This window comes from Gymnodraco acuticeps, unplaced genomic scaffold (genome assembly GCF_902827175.1).
Source record: "Gymnodraco acuticeps unplaced genomic scaffold, fGymAcu1.1, whole genome shotgun sequence".
NCBI lineage: Eukaryota > Metazoa > Chordata > Actinopteri > Perciformes > Bathydraconidae > Gymnodraco > Gymnodraco acuticeps.
Genome location: NW_022989748.1, coordinates 2,847,388 through 2,868,460, shown reverse-complemented (window position 1 = coordinate 2,868,460; position 21,073 = coordinate 2,847,388). Strand labels below are relative to the sequence as shown.

Here is a 21,073-nt window from a genome sequence, read left to right as displayed (position 1 = left end):
ACATAAAAAATCCAAAGCAATACGAGACTAACATGCATTCATAAGAACATTTAAAGAAAGTAGAAAAACTGACATGAGGCGAGCTGTGTGACTGACAAGAAAATGAATCATGTTTGAGAGTGAGACAGCACACCTGTGGGAGGGCTTACCTGTCCTGAGGACCCTCAGGGAGGAGTCTGGAACAGCGTCTGTCTCCACAGGTAGGAAGTCAGAAAGCAGAGAGGGTCACACTGGGTAGTGGACCCAAGTGGGTGCTGGTGCTCCCCGGCACTGGGCTTGTGTTGGGGAGGGGGGCTTGTGTTGGGGAGGGGGACTGGATGAGTGGGTGGGTGTCAGTCGGACTGTTGTCATTGGTATTTAGTTCACAGGCAGAGGAGGGACTAAATTTAGACCACTACTACTCACTCTGCCCTCCATGTAGCTGTCTATATGCTGCCGGTATACAGTAAGATGAGATATATCACTGGTTTCAAACAGGAGGACTTAAGCGTACAAGTATTTACATTAGATCAATCTGCATTATTAGATTACATTATTTCTTGTTGGCGCGGTGTATGAAATGTCAGAAAGAGTCCATCCCATTTTCTTGAAGTCCAAGGTGATGTCTTTAAATGTACTCAGAATCTCACTTTTATATGATATACAACAGAGAAGCATTCTTAAAAATGTGGATGAAAAATTACTTTAACAATTAATCGATCCTTAAAATAGGTGGTGATTCTTTTTCTATTTGATCAGTTGACAAATTGTAGCAGTTATAACTTAATGGGGTACTTCTGCAGTTCATTAAGCGTGGATGACAATGTTTTAAGATCAGATTAGAAAATAGAGGTATGAATACATGTTACGTTCATGATAAATGTTAATAAAACCATCAAAGGGTTAGACATCCATCTTCTGTAAACCCAAATGATCTATCATGAACGCACGCATAACCAACGTAAACATTCATTGATTTGTCTGAAAGTGATTATTCTAACACAACATCCAGTTTATATATTGTGCTTCATATGTGGAAAAAATACAAATTGTAATTATAACTATTTGCATCTAAAGAGATCAATAATCTGTTGCAATCTTGCAACATTGGAAAAGCACCTCGGGCTGAAAGCACTCTTTGAAAGCACTGACAAAGCTTTAACATCACAAATAAATCAGTTTTATCTGCAGTTGTCTTCATCAGTGCACAGCTTACAGGTAAATATATGCAGGGCCATAGTGTGGGGAACATGCCCCCCCTCAGGGCCTGCAGGGTAGTCACATACTATTAGTTTAAAATGGCATCATGTGATATAGGAGGCACACAGGCCTAATGGGGTGCACTCACTTTTTAATCCATTATAATGTTGCAATTGACCTTGGTAAATGTTATTTAAGTTGGTTAAAGAGATAAATAAAGGCAGGTAGGTTGAGCAGCAGCACCCAGCGGGGGGGGGGGGGGGGGGATCATGAAGAAAGCTGCAAACAAACTTCAGACACAACAATAACTTCTTAAAATGTGTGCACACTGTCAATCCACCACTTTAATAGTATTTTTGTATCAATTATTAGGGAAATAATGCATGTTTATCATCACTCACTGTGTCCTTATCTTGTTTGCAATGCTACAGTAGATACCCGCTGTAGTTATGTAACTGGTTGTCACCATGGGAACAACCCCCACCCCTCCTCCCCCTTACTGGATATGCAGTGACTGTTGAAGACAACACATCATACAAACAGCTTCATGGGATGGTACAGAGAGCAACAAATGGCTCGGAGCCAAAGAACGTCATGCTCGGAATAAAAAGCAAAGAGCACAAACACACTGGGCGATTTGTGAAATGGTGCGATTCGGTTGTATTTATTCTACTTTATGTGAATTCATATCAAAACAGAAATGATTACTGGTTTTGTGTTATGGCCACAATGCGTTTATCTTTGATGATTACACTGCATTGCCTCAAACAACACAATGCTGCGTGATAAACCTTATTTACGGTTATGAGATTGCTCGGTGAGAATCACATTAGGACATTATGTACACTCTTTGGAATAGCTTAAAATAAAGCAACTCATTACAGATCCTAAGCAATTCACCCAGTGCCAGTAAAGTAAACCCAAGACAAGTAACCCATCCCTCTTAGAACGAGTTACCAAACAATCCTAGGGAACGTTAAAAAATGCCTTAATTTCAGCTTTTCATCTTCCATGGTTTAATTAAAATTCACCTGGTGAATAAGTGAATGTATTTTAGAGCTCACACAACATGCTGAGTTATAGCACTAACCTTTCCCCAAGTTTTAAGCAAACTAATTGGATTCTGACAGTGAAATGTTTAGCCGACCTGGAAACAGCAACTCATTCTCCAATTGTATAGATTCAAAATCACTTAAAATCAGCAGGTGCACAATCACGGCACACTAAATACTAACATCTACATAAGAAATGAACAGAAAATCCAAAATCTCAGAACAAACTATTTAAGGGATAATCTTCACTTCAGCTTTCTGGTAGGTGGGGCTCACTGTTTTACTATCTTTCATCCTTACATATCTTCTGAAAGATAAACTAAACATTCAATAATTATCTCCAGATAAACTCTTACTTAACAATCCATAAAATCTTCCCACTTATTTTGAAATAAACATGTCCATTCAAACTCATTCTATCCAATCTAAACAACATGCTGTTACCTCATCTGATGAACCCACTTCAGAGTATTTACCAAACTACACAATTGCTAGTAAATACAACATAAATTATTTTTAAGTCTCAATATATTGTTAGCATAATCATCTCCTTTACAAGAAAAAAGGCAAAAAATGGGTGGAAGCATTTAAAAATGTTTCCATTTTGAGAATAAAAGTCAAAATATTGATACTAAACCTTTGAGAATAAATCAACCGAAAGCATTTTCCCTTATGCCAGATCCTAATTATCTTCCTAACCCTCACTTTTCACATTTCATTATGGCATGCAAAATGTATTTCATACTAGATATTTAACAGCATCTTTCCAAACGTCCACTTAATTATTTAAGAGCTCACTCTGAAACTGTTCAAATGAATTAAAGTAAATGCATTTAGTGAAAGTTTGGATTTTGCCCATCAAAGGATCCTACCGCTTCCAGCTCCAGATGTTTGCCGGTGTACACAGACTTGTACGTTTTTTTTTCAGTGGCTCTGTTGAACATGAAGGAGGACCCCGAGGACCCCAGGGGTTCCTGAGTGACTGCCGTCTGAGGCTGCCACTGTCTGGGGAGAGACCTGTACCCAGCAGGCTCTGCCGGAACCGGGGCAGAGCTCCTTGTGAGGGACCCAAACCACGGTAGCGGGCCCCGGCTCTGAGTTCGGCTCTGGCTCTGGCTCCAGGTCTGGCTGCCGGTCCTCTGCGGGGCCTGGTATGACGAGCAGGCCTTCCACTCTGCCGGCGGCTCGGGCAGCTTCTTGCGTTGGGCTGCCAGGCGTATGTTTGTGGCCAGGCTCTGATGGAGGTTCTGGAGACAAAATGCTTCATCCACCAGGCCCAGGGGGTGCCGGGAGGCGGCCTCCCAGGGCATGATGGGTCTGCGCCCCTTCTCTAGCCAGGATGTCTGGCTTGTCGGGGGGGCGGTGGAGGCCCGAGCTTGAGGCTTTTGGGAGGCAGCAGACACTGACTGCTGGCCCATGGATGGCACTCTGGCTAGAGGGGAGAGAGAGTAGCTCCTGCCAAAAGCCTGCAAAGAATGAAGCAGACATGTTTTACTAAGGGTTAATTTCTGTTTGGCTTGCAAAACGTTGGAAAACAAAGTAGCCCTCAACACATTTCTGTCAGAGGCTTTCATACTCAACAGTGATAAATACATGTCTAATTTTGTTCTCTGTTTTATTGTTGTGTGTAAATATTAGAGCAGTGTTAAGAATTGACAATAGAATGTTAAATGCTAAAGGCCTAGTAAACTTGTTTTTTGAACTTTAATTGTCTATTCTACAGTAAGCCTCCACAACAGTGCTTCAGTACTTGTCCAAACAGTTGTTCTCAGAACAACCCACTGTGAGAGTGCATGCTTCTCAGAATACACCACAATCAGCTTGTTTTCATTAGAACTGCTGTGCCGGGCAGCAGTACTTTGATAGTTAGTCGATGAGATTGTGAAACATATAAATGCTCAATACTAACATTTCCATTAGAGCAGAAAGCTAAGGGTCGTGTGGGGTAACAAAGCTCCTTTATTGTTTCTGACTAAACACACAGTGGTTATTAGACTATCCGAAAAGGCAGTGCTGCCATCATCTGGTGAAAGATGTGTAAGATCAGTAGACAGCCAGGGGAAATGAAAGAAGAGAATAGGGGAGAGTGCAGTCATAAAAAGAATGTAGCTGAATGAGTGCAGAGGGAATAAATGCTCTGCTGACTCCTGCTGTACTTGAGGCCTAAAGAGCCTGTGGCGGTTTTATCCTGGATTAGAGCAGACACAGGAAGCGATGAGTAGATTAGTGGATGATCTACGGATATATTTTCATTCTACTGAAGGAAAATTATGAAACAGTGATACTGTATATTTGCTTGACATTGTTCATCATCATCACCATGCTGCCACTCTGCAGATTTTCACATAAACTATATCTCAGAAATGGAGCTGAGCGTTTCAAGAGTAATATGTGGATGCTTTTGTTTTGAGACAGGTGGTAAATAGTCTCTTAATGCTAATTTATAATATGGTTTTCTTTGGGGAACCATGGTCTCAGCTGGTTCCCCAAACCAGTTGTGGTCTTATTTTTTCTTTCATGATTATATTTATGTCTGAGATAAACAATTAGATGTATATGCCAATTCTAACCTTAGAAAATAACTGCTCTCTCTGAAAATGCATGACAGCATGGATATATATTTCAGAAGGGACCACTCACTTGACCTCCAGAATTGTCCAATGAGGTCGCCTGCACCCATTGAAGCCAGCAGTCTAATAATATCCTTCATGAATGCATCATCAGTTAGTCATTCTGCAGGAATGTGCTTTTCAAGCATTCACCTTGGTAAGCTTTTAAAGTCGGTGATTTGGATAATGAGGTGATTCTGGCCGACGTTAACAAGCCCTTTATAGACTACAAACTGTTTTTTATTGTTGAAAACTCATTTGACTGCTTTTGCAAAAAGATAATATAAGTGTTAGTCTAATGTGATGGTACTTGAGAAGCAACTGATTAAATGCAGCCGAATTCTTTGTCTGACAATAACTATTTATTCCTTTTTTTAATAACTAATTATAGGTATGTATAGTGCATCAGGAGTAAGCGGTGAAATTCAGCAACATGAAAAGGAAAGAGACTAGAAATAGTTGAAAACCAAAAAGCATACTCAAAGGACAAAAGAAAGGAAAGCCAACCAAGGATGAAAGACATTTTAATGGCACTGTAGTGAATCATACAGAAAGTGCACAAAAAAGATAAACACACAAAGGAAAAGGAAAAAGAAAATAACTTAAAAAACAAAAGCAGCAAAATACTTGTGAACATCAATGGGCTGGTTGTCTTTTTTAATAATTCTTCATTTGTGGATCATCTATCTATATTATACAAAAGCCAGAGAATATGTATGGAAGAGTGTAACTACATTTGGTAATACTATATTTCTCTTATCCAGGCCTGAGGTATAGTAGCTTTCACTGGCTTAATTTGAAATGTAAGCTTACTATCTCTGGACCTCAGCACTCCTCCCATGAGGCAGTTTAAATATAGTACCTAACATGATGCAACAGCTGGGGAGAAGCTTAAAATAAAACTCACCCACTTTAGTTGACGTGACGTAAAAGCCACTAAAATATAACATCTAACATTTGAAGTTTAGGCAAGTCAGTGCTAGTTACTTTATGTATTGCTGTATTCTCTTTGCTGACTTTACTTAAAACTGTGAACTCTGACATAGCAAATGTATCCTTCTGCTTGGTATCATTACACTTCACAGATCATTGTGTCCTTAATAAGATTTGACACAATTAGCAATTTTCTTCTTTTCAAAAATCGAATTCCTGTTGTCACCGTCCGCTATCATTCCCTTCTGATTCATTTTTTCCATTACTCCTTTCTTTCAATTCTTACTGAGCATCTTGCTCCCCTACATTCATATATTACCACCACTTTAGATCATTTGTCATAAAAGTATGTTTTATAGTAATTTCTCTATAAACACGTAAAAATGTACCTGCTTTATAAACATGTCAAGGTCATTTTGGGTCCTTTGTGTCCGGTAAGATATACTTGCATCCCACTCTTACTTATTTGTTGTTATGTTGTGATTTGCATTAGCCTTTAAAACTGTGAAAACCACCAAGCTCTGTACTATGACAAGAGGTGGATATAAAGATCGCAAACGCAAGTTCATGTGCTCAAAATAGTCCACCTTGCAGTGGATTACAAGAGCACCAACCCTTTGACTCAAGCATGTGGTGATTGTACCAAAATCACTCTTTATCTGCTGAAGGCTTCCACACCTGAGCTGAGCTCTTTTTTGCCATGAACTTAGGTTTAGGAGCAGCTGCAGGGCCACCTAATGCAGATTCAGGCCTTGCAGCTACAGTAAAGCTAGAAACAACAAAGCTACTGGGAGGCTGCTGTTGGCAAGGTACTGAGGGCGCTGCCATGTAAGGCGGGCTGTTAGCTGGTTGGTAAGGGGCCTGCGGGGGCTGCGGGGGATGTTGGTACGGTTGGTTTGGAGACTGAGGAGCTTGGGGATGATAAGCAGGGGGGCCAGGTTGCTGATACTGTTGGTTATAAGGTTGCTGGTATGGACCAGCAGGGGGTTGTTGATAAGGGTTGGAGGGGGGATAAATATTAGCTGGGTGTTGCTGGTAGTGGCCATCATGCATCATGGGCTGCATTGGCATCCCATAGCCTTGCTGGGGGTAAAGGGTATTATATGGTCCAGTTTGCTGGACGGGGGCCATCTGATCATATCTAATTGGTTGGGTTTCAACAGGTGGGTTAGGAGGTGAACACTCTAGCTTAGCTTGAGCTGCCTTGGCAGCCTCTACTGCTGGGCCGAAAGTAAAGAGTGAGGAATCGAGTTGATAGGGCTGATGCTTCATAACATCTATTACATTGAGGGGTTTAGGGGCAGGCTTTGGTTTCCCTTGGTCTTTTTTCTTGGCTTTGATTGTAGGACTAGTGGAAGGGGGCTGCTTTGATGGGGGATTCCAAGGGGACAGAATAGGGTTGTATGATCGTGAAGGAGGAGCACGTACGCTAGATGTGTATTTCCATTCATTTGGTAAGGATGCAACTGGTGATGGTGCCCGGGTTGCCTTGTTTGCTTCCACAGTCTCAGAGTCCACAACATATTTCTCCATACGAGACTGCCTCTTAGCGAACATATCAGCTCCTTTCCCTCTGACGGCTGGCATATCACAAGATGAACCCTGGGTTGCTGGGTTTAAGACACTCGCCATTGGGTTGATGGGAGATGAAGAATGTTGACTGATGTTGAAAGAGTGCATTCGCTGTGGTGGAGTTGGAGGGCTCCTTGCTTGTGGGAGATTGTGTGGTGGTTGCCAAGGTTTTGGTGAAGGCTGAGTGTTTACCATTGTTGTGGAAGCACTCACAGGTGTTTGCTGTGGCTGTGGTGCCCAGGCATTCACAGGTGTCTGAGGTTGAGGCCATGTATTAATCGGTGGCTGTGGTAGAGAAGAGGACTGTTGCCAGTTTGGCTGTGACGTTGGCTGTGGTGGACCTGGTTGAGCCCAAGGCGGTTGATTTTGGGGTTGAGGTTGGGTCAGATTTTGCTCTTGGGCCCAAGAATTAATGGGTGGCTGAGCAGGTTCTGTAGGGTTCTGGGCCCATGATGGTTGGGACTGAGCCTGGGCTGGTACTGGCATCCATGGATTCACGATGGCTTGAGGCTGCGCAGGAAGTTGTGATGGGGCTGCTTGGATCCAAGGTGGCTGAACTTGGGCTTGAGTTTGTGATGGAGGCCATGCATTAATTTGAGGCTGCTGTTGAGGTGGAGCTGAGACCCAAGGTGGTTGAGGCTGACATGGTGCTTGAGCCTGTGGCCATGCTGGTTGTGGTGCCTGATGCTGTGGTTGCTGAACCCATGGCTGCTGTGGCAGAGATTCAGTTTGAATCGGTTGAGCCCAAGGAGGTTGTGCTTGGGGTTTCTGCTGCAGTTGTTGCATCCATGGCGGTTGAGGCTGAGAGTCTGTCTGTGATGGTTGTGCCCATGGAGCCTGGGGTTGCTGCTGCTGCATTGGTTCTTGGGGTTGACCCCAAGGTGGTTGTGACTGCGGCATATTTGGCTGCTCATGAGAGTGTGTCCAGGGGGGCTGAGCCTGAGGATGAGATGGTGGTTGCTCTTGAGGTTGGGTCCATGCTGGCTGAATTTGAGGGTTCCAATTATTTGTAGGAGGTTGAGGCTGTACTTGGGTCTGTGCAGGTAGAGGTGTCACCCAAGGTAGCTGGGGTGGCGACTGACTTTGAGGTGGTACCTCGGGCTGCACTTGAGCTGGAGGCCAAGAATTGGTAGGTGGCTGTTGTTGTGCCTCTGTTTGTGCTGGAGCCCAGCAAGGAGCAAGCTCATGCTGCGGGGGACAATTCGTATGACCATTTTCCTCCTGAGCCGTCACTTGCAGAGGCTGTTGAGTTTCAGGTTCTTGTAGAGCGCATGTGGGCTGTTCCACAGTGGGATTGCTGGCAGGAGTCTCCTGGGGGGCCGGAGGGGGGGAGGGCTCAGGGGCAGGTGCAGGGGTTGGCTCTAGTTCTGGAGCAGGGGTTGTCTCTATGGTGGGGGCTAGAGCAGGTGTGAAAACACTATTTTCAGCTTGTTGAGGCATCTCCTGGTTGATCATTTCTATCTGCGGTGTCCAAGGAGGAGAGTTGGGGTCGATCACAGGCTTTGGAGCCACAGGTGGAGGAACCTTATGTTTAATTTGTTGAGATTGCAGGAAATTACAAGCCTCAGCCCCAAGGCTAAGGTAGTCTTCCTCGCCTCCTGATTCAAAACCCAACTTCCTATCCTTTCTGTTGAGGAGGTTTAGCAGTGCTGGGTTAGGCGATACTTTAGGTGCTTCCTTAAACGAGAACATAGGCTTACCAGCATTTCTTCTCCTTGCGTCAGACAAAACCCCAGTCCGGCTCGCAGGGGTAGCAATGCGCTCATCCCGGGAGGCTATCTGCTCCCCTTGGCCCACAGAATCTTGATTGGTCCCACTCATTGCGGGAGAATAAGGAACAGCCGCCATGTTTTCTGCAGCGAAAGGCTTTGCAGATGGATTACTGAAAGAACTCTGGATTTCACTGTGTTGATGTTGCACTGTGCCATTGATGTTTGTAGAATAGTGCTGCATTTGCTGTTGCTCTTGAAATTCTCGCTGCTGCTGATACATTTGCTGCTGTTGATAGTGCTGTTGTTCATACTGCTGCTGCTGTTCATACTGCTGCTGCTGCTGGTATTGTTGTTGTTGTTGTTGTTGTTGTTGTTGTTGTTGTTGTTGTTGTTGTTGTTGTTGGTAGTTCTGTTGTTGCTCATAGTACTGCTGCTCCTGATATTGCTGGTACTCTTGTTGTTGTTGTTGTTGTTGTTGTTTGTTGTTGTTGTTGTTGTTGTTGTTGTTGTTGTTGGCTTTGTTGGTGTATATTTACATCCATATAAGCATGGCCCTCTGTTGTGGACTGCATGGAAGTGTGCTCCTCTATCTTCTTTTCAATCAACGGTACTGCTTCCACGGGTATCCCCTGGCGCCTGAGCTCATCATGTTCAGCAGAAATCTCATCCATCCTTAAACGCCGTTGGGCAAACATTGTTGCCCCCTTGCCCTGTGTGTCAGGCAAACATTCCATCTCTGCTCCGTTTTTCAGGTTCCTTTCAATCTCCAGAAGACCCTTGTCCCAGTTGATAGTTAGCACACTTTTGCCACTTTGGGCATTAGTGAGGAAGTGCTTGTCTATTTCAGAACCGTTTGGAGCCACAAGGGTAAATTCAACAGTGTGGGTTTCCTGTGTATCCTCGTCCTCTTCGTCGCTGTACTCGGGTTCGTCTTCTCCTGTGCCGTAGCTCACCAGTGTGTATTTCTTGGCCCTCTGCCGATGTTTCTTGAACATCAACACCCCCTTGTTGTTGGGGTTAGGCGGAGCAGCCGACAGAAGGAGAGCAATACGTTTACATTTGGACTTGGCTTCCTTCACCTGCTTTTCAGAAAGACTCTCGCTGCGCCTGAGCCCTGTGTAGAGAAGAAAGTTCAAGGGTTAGGGAAATCAATCAAAATGCTACGAATCCTAACCTTTTGTTTATTATAAAATGCTGCTCCTGAATGTCTGTCCGAAAAGAACATATTAGGTCATTATATAAACTCCATTACTGTTATCACTCATCTGAAGAGTAAAAATAGAGCTTGCATAAACAACATGGTGACAGATGACAAAATTAAGTTTCGAACCAAAGTTAAGCAGGTCACAAAGCAATTCGTTCCAGTGTGTAATATTACATTGATTACAACACTCTTCTGTAAAAATACGTTTTAAAAATACCAAATATTCATATTTAAAGCAGAAGCAGATATATTAACAGACTAACAATTGATTATAAGTGCTGTAAATGAACCATGTTATAAAATAATATAACACAACTAATCTAAGCCATTAACTCTTTCCTTTACATTTCTACCTATAGCTGTATACTGTCCTAATTTGTACAGTCAGTTTAATATAAAACATTAACCCATATAGCAATCATTAAATCCTCTGACCCATGTCTAATACCCTTATTCATTCACAGACAATGAACTACATTAAATCAGTTGCTCTTTCCCATAAAGTATCCAGGAATAGGAACTGAGAAAGATTAAAGATAGCCTGCATGCAATACATTCAAGAGGAACGTCTTGACTTCCTTATCTGTGAGTTCACATGCTGCCAACTTAAAACCTTCTGCTCTTCTTAAAGCTGCCACACTCACAAAACAAAGCCATTCTAACCAACAATGCAAAGCTAAAATTAAAATAATAAGAAGGTTTCCTTTTTCATATTCCTGCAAGACAAACCTGAAGGTGGAGTAGACAGCGGGAGTGAACAACTGACTCACTTTTTTAGCTCAGTTAAAGCAGCCAGTTTGAGGGGATCAGGTAACGGGCCAGTGGAGCACATGCTGGTGTCTGTCAAAGAGCCCCTTCTGCAGGCATCATCAGCGTGCTCCGGTTATATTTACGTCTTCTAACCAGCGCCTCAGTATCCACATTCATCATCCGGCCTCTTCAAATGGATAGATCTTTTATAAAGTAAAGCAGCCTCTTACATGTAATCAATTCCATTGATTCTATATATCTAGCTTTTGTTGACTGTCACCATCCTATCTGCACTGTGTCTCTGTACTATCGCCGTGATTCAGTTGTAGTTCAGGTTTAAAACACGGAAGTATCTGCTTCTGTGAAGGAATGAGTGCCAACCTCCAACTGCATTAAGAGACACGCACTATTTTAAGCAGCACACACTCCCACTTGGAATGCACACATGTTGTGCACAAATGCAATTTAGTGTTGACCTATTAGCCTGCAGGCCCCTCCTTCACGAATAGTTTAGTACTCACACACAGTGAAAAAAGGGTAATACTTCCTGGTACTTACTGGCATGTTTTGCCCGATGCTTGTTGGGTTTGTCTGGATCCCCCTCAGTCTCTGAGTCCTGCTCTTCTGCTGCTGTCGCCTCTTCTGAGGGAAATGAGACAGTGAAACACCCAGGAACTCCCTCACAGGGCCCTCCTCCTCCCTCTCCTTCACTTTGGGACCCACTGACCCTAGGGCCTCCCACCCTGGAGATGCTCCTCCTTGTTCCTGATGCGTCTGGCTGCTGCACAATGACCTCCACCTGCCCCAGCATGGACGGGGAGCTGAGCACCACCCCGTGCTGTCCGAACGGCTCCCTGGCAGGCCGTGGGACATAGTGCGACGTTATGCTGGTGGTGTGGATCTCCTGGACAGCCTCTCTGTTGGAGAGTTCCCCCTCTATCCCCATAGCACTCCCCAGAGAGGAGCAGCCCACATCCTCCAAAGTTGACTCAGACAGGGACACCTGGAGCTCCACCATGTTCCCAGGGGAGAAGCATTGCCGTTCTTCATTTCCCTTGAGAATAGGACCTTTCTGATCATCAGACGAGGGAGCATGGAGCTGGGTACAAAGCAGTTGGGGACTCTTGGGAAACTCTGTGTCCCCATAGCAGGTCTCGTCCTGGGCCTCGGATATGTAGATCTCCCTCGGGCTTTGGGACCTGTGTTGTGGGGGGAAGATGTGGAGGGTGGTGCTCTCTACAGCCTCACCAGAGGAGTCCCTCTCTGCAGCGTGTGTCTCTTCTGATTCATATTCTTCTGATGGGACGATGCAGGATCTTTCAGAGGACAGGGGAGAACAGAAAGAGAGTGGTGAAACTTTTCATTTTCCAAGTTAGTCATAAGGGGAGATGCTACAGATGAACAGGGTAAAATGTCTAACTTTTCACTAGCTAGAAATCTCCAAATTGACCAGAGCATGTAAAAAAAAAATGTATGCCTGTAGTCTTTCACTTTTAATATCAATAAGAGATATCACTTCAACTTAATTAAACAGAACTGTAGACTTTTGAACTTTTCAGATTAATACAACATATATTTTCTTCCTATGAACCATCCCATTCATTATTTCCATTTAGATGTTCCCATTAAAAGACAGGTGTGATGTCCTCATATTTACAATATCATTTGAATAAGCAATGCATAATGAGTAATGGAGCCATTTGATTGTTGATGAAGTAAAGTTTGTCTCCCATTGATGAAGTTGTCAAAGTAATCAAGTAGATTTAATGTTCATGCAGCGAGCTAAATGAAAGGCTCCGGTCACTGAAGAGGAAAATAATCACGCTTCACCATCGCTCTGCCTAATTTCCACTTTCAAGGTCAGTAAGGAATAGCACAACAGAAACTCATTATCCCGACATCAATTATTAAATGTACATTGATTAGACGTCAGTGAGTGCTAATCTTTTCCAAATGGGAAAGACATATGATAATACATTTTGATAAACTGAGGTCATCCGTCTACAAGTCTACAGAGATAAGAGTCGCACATAAACTATACTAATAAAAATCCTGCACTACCACCACCACCACCACTACTACTACTACTACTACTACTACTACTACTACTACTACTACTACTACTACTACTACTACTACTACTACTACTACTACTACTACTACTACTACTACTACTACTACTACTACTACTACTAAATGAAACTTTAACTGTATGTCCCTCTGCAGTTTAAATGCAGACACATATGCCCCTTTTGAGGACACGTCCCCCTGATAAACACTTTGTCTGAGTAATAGCTGAGCAGCTGCACGTCAATCAGACACACAAATCTGTATCGCCAGCGGAAGGTCAGCCTGACTGACACAGATTCATTCACACACAGACATGATTGCACTTGCATATAGTCATTGTGCCATGCTACAGGCCACAGGTCATAAAACAACATGCTATCTAAATGCTAATACGGAGGTGCAACAATTATGTTTGCATTGCTGCAGTCTGCATGGCTCAGTGGTCCTGATACACATATTCTGTCATGTTACTGAACTCTCTATCGTTAATCTAACAGGTGATTTGTGGCCCTACCTTTTGAGCAGCAGCTGCAGACAGTCGATGGATGTGTCGATGAATGCACAGGCTCGTAACAGAGTGAGATCAGCACACGGCTCTCCGTTCAGTGACACCACCTCGTCACCTTCACACACTCCAGCCAGGGAGGCACGACCTTCAGCTTCCACCTGGGGAGGAAAACATTTAAGTAAGAGGACAAAATAGATAGAAAAACAAGCATATCACATAAATCAGTGTCATAAATCATAGTCAGTGTTCATCGTCAGGACACAGGTCAAGTCTATTATAAAGTAACAGTAAGCTCAGCCTATGTTCATCATAAATAACATATTGCCAATGGCTACTGATTTCAAAATACAGAACATTCTGGACCAGATCCCTGTCACAAATACATTTCTATCTGGTAAGACTGTTTTCTAGGTTATAAACAAATTGTAATTTCATATGAGCAAAGTATTCTACTTCTCAGTGAAGCATTTTAACAAACTCCACCTACAGATGTAATTCTAACAACTTCAAATTTCTTCAGTAAGACCTTTATTTTATTTCAACATTTATGTCCTATGCATAAATAAGCCAACGCGATCAAAATCATTACAAATAAAAAAACAAAATTTTCCCTAGGGAGGCATTGTATAGTTAAGTAATTGCAACAATTTACTAAATGCACAATCAACGTTACCAATTTTGAAGCTGCAAAATGATAAATACATGTAATTTTACATTGTCTTTTCATCAAGCTGCTGCATAATATTTCTAAAGGCTAGCTCTGCACAATCATATTTAAAGGGCAGCTCTTCATACAGTTGAAGTAATGACTGATGGTTCCCTTGTAATTGGTTCCTGCGGCCTATACAATGCTCTGCTGATAGGACCATTTAATAAGGAGAAATACCCCGTAAATTCTACACAAGAGAAGTTTCCTGATTTCTTGAGATTGATTACTGCATAACAATGTTTCAACACTAGATGGTATTTTACCACCATCAGCATGACATCTATAATGTATTTATTTTGGATTCAACAAACCTCTCTTCCCTTCTATTCATTTTGTGCAGGTGAACAATTGTTTTTGTCACAATAATTTCGTGTAGGTTTAGGAAAAATAGTCTACTATTTTACTAAATTAAAATGTTAAGTAAAACCCAGTCTTTTTGCACAATCCTCTCCTTACAAATGTATTCATTTGGAGTTCCTGCCACAAGATGGCAATGCAAACAAACACAAACATGTCTTGCTGCTAGAGGAAGAGATTCCCTTTTCTAAGTGAATAAGCTTAGAAAGACGGCAGTTGGCACCTAAAACACGACACAATTTACCAAGTTGCACCAATTTCAAAGGAATCAGATTTAGAACCACAGCAGAACAACATTAAAACCAATCTCATTGAAACCATTCTCTATCTGTCTGTGTTTTTTTCTTTCAATACTTTGCATATGCAAAACCGACCAACTTTTTTTGCAGTTTGCCAACATCTACACTACCTTAAACCATGAGTCTGAGGCAATGAAACAAGTCTACCTCGCTATACATACAAAAATATTTTACGAGTGACTTTATTGAGCTGGTAAATCTGTGACTCCATCTGAGTTTTTAAGAGTTAACAGAGTGCATGCAGGCCCTATAAGGCGGCCTGTGAGCTGGTCCATTGGGACACCTCATTACAGGGAGGACGGTTTTCTGGAAGCAACCTCCAAAAAAGGAGGGGAAACATGTGTTGTTTTCTCCTCGCAACACAGAGACATGCACAGGAGTTTGTCATGTGCTGCTGGTAAAGAGAAGCAGGAAAGGATAGCAAACCACTGAAGGTGTCAGGAGAGGAAAAACTGCTTTTTCAAATAAAGTGATTTCCAACAAGTCCCTGATTAGCAGGATTTACCTCTGACATCATGTGGGGCCGTAATTACAACCTTATCCTGGGCTGCCCATTTTCAAATTATCTGTTTAATAGGCTTCAACACAACAGAAAATCACAGGAAATACAGGCGTGCATAATGTGTGCACATAGCTGCCGGCAGTTCCTGACCTCACAGCTTTAAGCAATTACGTTTTTACATTTTGGGGAACATATTTTCAAGCTGCCTTACAGGTAGCATTTGGGAGGACGGTTACATTTAATGTTTTATTTACTCATTGAGTTCAAGTTTTCTTTTATTACCAGACAGCCAGGCCAGTGTTAGTAAAGATTTATACTTTTTTTTTTGTGTGTGTGGAGGGAAACATTTTGAAAGGCCAGAGAGTTTACTTTAGTTGTTTTAGTTTTTTATTTGTTATGGACAATGAACAACAAAAAACGTCATAAGTGATTTTTATCAGCTTTAGCCTACCCCTGCAAAGCGTTATAAACTCTTTGCAAACACATAGCACAGCATTTTGCTGAATTATATTGTTTTAGAGAGTTTATTCAAATGTTTTTAATTTTAACTTGAGCAAACACACTTTTGCCAAAACATTTCTTAATTCAGATTGGAGGAAGGCCATTAAGAAGCCTAAATAAATATAAATATTAATATGTTTACGCTGAAGTCCAGCTGGCACAGACAGAGCGCTCTGAGCCAGAAACACTGAACTCACAAATATATCATCTCAATATAAAGCTGTTGGTCTTAATTTGTTTACATGAAGGCAAATAGAAAGAGGAGAAACTAGCACAGTCTGAGGTCAATGCTTTCTCCGGGACCAGGATGTGGATGTTTTGCTGAAAAACACAATTCTAAAATCTGCAGTGAAGCACTTTGTTTACTCGCCTCTGAATGAGGGAAGCTATGGCATTTTGCTGTTTGCTTGGCAGCTTAATAAGGTTCCTCTGATGTTCTATTAGGACACATCTGCAACAAGAGCCCTCTCTGCTCTGTGTGTGAAGGGTGAGATACGTAACCCGGGCAGAGGGAGACCCCTTTTATTACAAGATACTAGGAACAATAATAGTAAGTAATTGAGTAATTTGAATTAGTTTTAACTAGCTGCGAAAAGTGTATTGCGTCCTTTATATATAATCTTCTATTTTTATTATAGATAAATGATTAAAAGTCATTTTTCATGCAAATGTCTTTAAATGCTGTTTTTAAAATCAGAATACTTTCTTCCCCAATTACTTTTTTTTAATCGTGTATTTTTGCTGCATCGAATTTGGTTGGCTTATTTTAGAATATAAAAAACATAACCAGATCAAATTGATTACAGATTAAATATTTAATTTAAATTAAATATGCACTAAAAATGTTTTAAATTTTAAAAAAATTGTAAATTTGTATTTTTATTAGATGTTAAGTGAAATGCGCAAATAACAATATACAGCCTCTCAATCATGGAGATTTGCAATTTTTTCTGTTTCATATTATAATAGAGTGAATATCTATATGTTTTTGACTGACAAAACAAAAGACGTTCAGACACATCACTTTGAGAAAATAAAGTCATGTTGAAGTTAGATAATAATGAGAATAATGTTAGTCTCTGCCCTATATACCTTCTAAGAAGTCTCAGACTTGCATTACTTTTTCTTTATTCACTGGCCTTAACTGATTTGATGCATGTTGACATTCCACATCCCAAGAAGGCATACCTCAGTAATTGGAGGCCAACATGTATCCTGTTGGTAGGATTTAAGAGATATCTGTTTCTTATTAAAACAGATTACATCCAAGTACTTTCACTTTTGCTGAGACAACTAAAACAAGCATTACACTGTACATCAGCTGTAAATATTTCCATGTTTTTCTGAAGGGGTATTGGTCATTGGTCTTGTATTGTGTAGTTTCTGCAGCTTTAAAAAATAAAGTGACCTCATCCACTTAGTACTGAGGCCAGGACTCCAAAGAAGAAGAAACATAATGGCTCCCTTATATGGAGAGAAGCTTTAAGGAGTGGATACCCTGTGCCCTAACACTGCACAGTCTGAACATTCACTTTCTCTCAGAAAACAACACAGTTAGACTCAACTGAAGCTTTACAAAACACAGGAGAGCCTGCAGCTAAAGAAAATCTGTCAGGATGTTGGTGTGTTTGCTTTTTACACTTTAAGCTAACAGACTCTCTGTATTTCCAACAGGAAGAGTTTGGAGATATGTTCAGAGTTATGCCTTCAAGATGACGTGGATTAAACCCCTGATTCCAAACACTGACGCATCATATAGCTACTTCACTTTAAAAGGTCATCACCTATATGCAGTGTATTCAAGACACTCTTAAAACATCAGTATTATGTCCAAAAATAGAAAATAGTATGTAAATGTATCCTGTAAATATAATGTATAATATCCTTTATTGTTTTATGTTTCATGTGGAACCTATATGCTGCAGGTCTCCCTTGAAAAAGAGATCTATGATCTCAATGGGACCAATCTCGTTAAATAAAGGTTTGAAATTAAATGAAATGAGTCAAGTTTTAAGAAAAAAAGAACACTGAAACAATAGAAGTTGGGGCATTCACCAATATGGGGACAGACTTTTACTGTTGTTTTGCCAAATAATCATCACTTGTGCAGCTATTTTGTAGTTATAATATATTTAGAGAATATATAGATAGAAAAGTGTCTTGAAAGCTTGCTTTGAAACTCAAAGGACACATTGCTGTGATAGAAAGATATTCAATGTTGAAATTGTTCTGCAGCCTACATTTGTGGTTCTGTCTTTTTGTCATTTTGTTAATAAAGTTCAATACAACTTTTGGAAACAGAGACTAACATCACATACAACTAACATTTATCATCTGTTTTTATTGTGATATAATCTACCCAGAATCAATTAAATGTCCTGTCATGTGTTGTAGCTACTTTGAAGCGTCAGGGGATGTGTGTCCACTTACTCAGTTAGAAAGGACTATTTCAGGCCAACAAATGTTGAAATACTATCTATATTCAAACAAAAATGTCAGTAAATGTCAGTTAGAGTTGTAGAGTGTGTCCTGAGAAGGATCTATGGAAGCTTTCAGCGGGCTCTCTGCTCGAGGAGCTTTGATGTCGCAGGAATGCAGCATAAGAAAAACATTTACACGTTCAGAACACAGAGAACAGGTTGACGAGGAATCTGTACAGCGTGAGCACTCCTGGACATGCATGGTATACCATATATAGAGATAAAGGCACATATACCTATGTCAATGCATATTTACATCATAGCCTGATATATCAAAGCATCATCTGTCTTTATTTCTGCATTAAACATTTTGATATAAGGAGAGCACATTAAAACTTTTGAATGTAACCTAATGTATTGGGAGTTTTTATCGTCTATACATTTACACAAATGCAATATATTCTGCAAAAATAATTAATATATTATCATGGAAGATATGTAGGCCAGAAGATAAGCAGACTACAGAATATTAAATGATTGAGGGCTATCCAAAAATGAATTATGTCGACTAACACAGAAATGTATAATGAACAGATCTATTCAATTGAGTTTCTCCACAAAGAACTGTAAATATTGTGTTTTGCAGAGGTGTACGTTTTGTAGAAATAAGTCATTCAGCATGAAAAAAAACATTAATTAATTATTCAACAACTAAACAAATCATAGAGCTAAGCCACCAATTAGTTGACTAATTGACTAAGAGGAAGTAGACATATGAATGCAGTTCAAAAAGCAAATAAGATTCAACAGTGTGTGTCAAAAGGACTAGCCTACTAAATCATGCCTACAGTTTACAGTTAGAACTGAATTACAGCCGATTATTAGGTTGTAAACAGTTAAAAAAGATGTGAATAGAATGAAAAATGTACTCGCAAGTTCTGTTTAAATAGAATAATGCCATTATAAAAACATTTCAATTTATACTGTCTCAAAATGATGTCCTTGCAATATATTGTAATGCATAATAAGAAAATGAGATACTTTACAGCTACTTATAGAAGGTTTATTATGCTACGACGATATAATTTATTCAAAGCAGCGTAGTTATAAAATAATCTATAATTTGCTTAACCTCCTTTCTGACGTTATTTTAATTCTCTTTTAAAGTGACATCAGCTGAGTTTTATCTGACTTTTGCTTGTTTTCATTTATGCATTATGCACACACTCCTCACTCTTCAGGTTTGGCTGAATAATGTTTTTCTTTCTTGCAAAGTCTGTGTGAGTGATAACAGATCATTCTGCCCTCAGCTTCACACTCTCTCTTGGCCTTGACCATATAAGGGTCCAGAGGAATCTCTCACCAAAACACAGCCAACGCTCACAAGAATGCAGCGACACACACGCTGCTACGAAAATTAACATTTATCTTTGAACTACTCAACATCAAAACCATATGATACTTGTATCCAAACTAAATACTACTATACTCTACAATGTTTAGGATATTTCCCACACAAATACCAAAGCATTTACAGGAAGAAGAAATGACTTATCAATACCAAAAGTCTGTTAAAATCCTGAAAGATGGGAAAATGGATAGATACCTGGGAGATTAGGAAGGGTCTGTAGGTGTCCCCCTCTCCCTCCCTCAGGGTGAAGCCCCAGGGTGCACCCCCCCGCAGAGTCACGCAGATGTAGTCCCCGGTGCCCATGCTGCACACAGCTCCTCAGCCGAACCTCCACCGAGAGATCATGGAGCTGTCAGCCGGACCAGCAGCACTTTGCAGAACCTCCTCCAGCACACAGCTGTATAATCCCCATCCTCTGAGTCCTGCAGGAGTCCAGCCCGCTGAGGAGACGTCACTGCGCTAGGACCCGCCTACTCAAACCGCGTGCAACTGGTTTGTTATGGTGAGGAACCATTCACATACCCGAGCTATGACATCCAAATAAACACTAAATAACTACTACATGATACTTTTAAAAACTATTGTAAGCCTCTTAAAAGGGTACATCCGGTAGTCTTAAAGATAGCAACTTCAGGATGTTATGCGATTCCATCTTATTAAAAAAAAAAAGTTCCTGCAGTGGCAATAACATAATGATGTACAATTTATCTTATTAAAACGTGATATAGGCACTATTTTAGAGTTTAGAGAAAATCGAAATATTGTTCGTTGAACTATGAAGCCAACAACATAAAAACTGGCAGGGGGCAATGGCATTTTTGTTTTACACATTTTATTTGACTTGTTTTATTCTTTGGTCGTAAAATGTTTTTTTTAAGAATCACTTATTTAATTTGTAAAATGTTATTCTTATTTTTAATAATCTTGTTTATATTTCACATTGTTTAACTGTTATGTATGTATTTTATTACATTTGTATTACTATCTCGTGCATTGGTCATAATTAGCCAAATTATTGATTTGTTATTCTTTTTGTCGATGTAGTCACTTGTTCTGTATTATGCATGGGTTGTCATACCTGTGGAGCACTTTAAACTGCACTATCCTGAATGAAAGGAGCTGTACAAATGAGATTTTAATTTAAACCTCGGAGTTCCTGGACCACACTTTAAGACTCACTGCACATTTGATTTTTGTGTGTATAGGGTTAATTTCTCTTTATCAAATCCCAAGACATAGCACCAAGTTGTGTGGACCTATAACTTTAACTATCCTTGGCAAATCA

At 40.7% G+C, this 21,073-nt stretch overlaps 1 protein-coding gene across 1 annotated transcript; it reads right to left on the bottom strand.

The window, feature by feature from the left end:
* Positions 1 to 1,488: 1,488 nt before the first annotated feature.
* Positions 1,489 to 20,248, bottom strand: LOC117555534 (synaptopodin-2). Its single transcript, XM_034230465.1, is given in 6 exon segments — positions 1,489 to 3,697; positions 7,202 to 9,535; positions 9,537 to 10,171; positions 11,570 to 12,327; positions 13,596 to 13,747; positions 19,984 to 20,248. Coding segments are annotated over 6 exon segments (4,620 nt in total). The 5' UTR covers positions 20,092 to 20,248; the 3' UTR covers positions 1,489 to 3,064.
* Between the last annotated feature and the right edge of the window lie 825 nt (positions 20,249 to 21,073).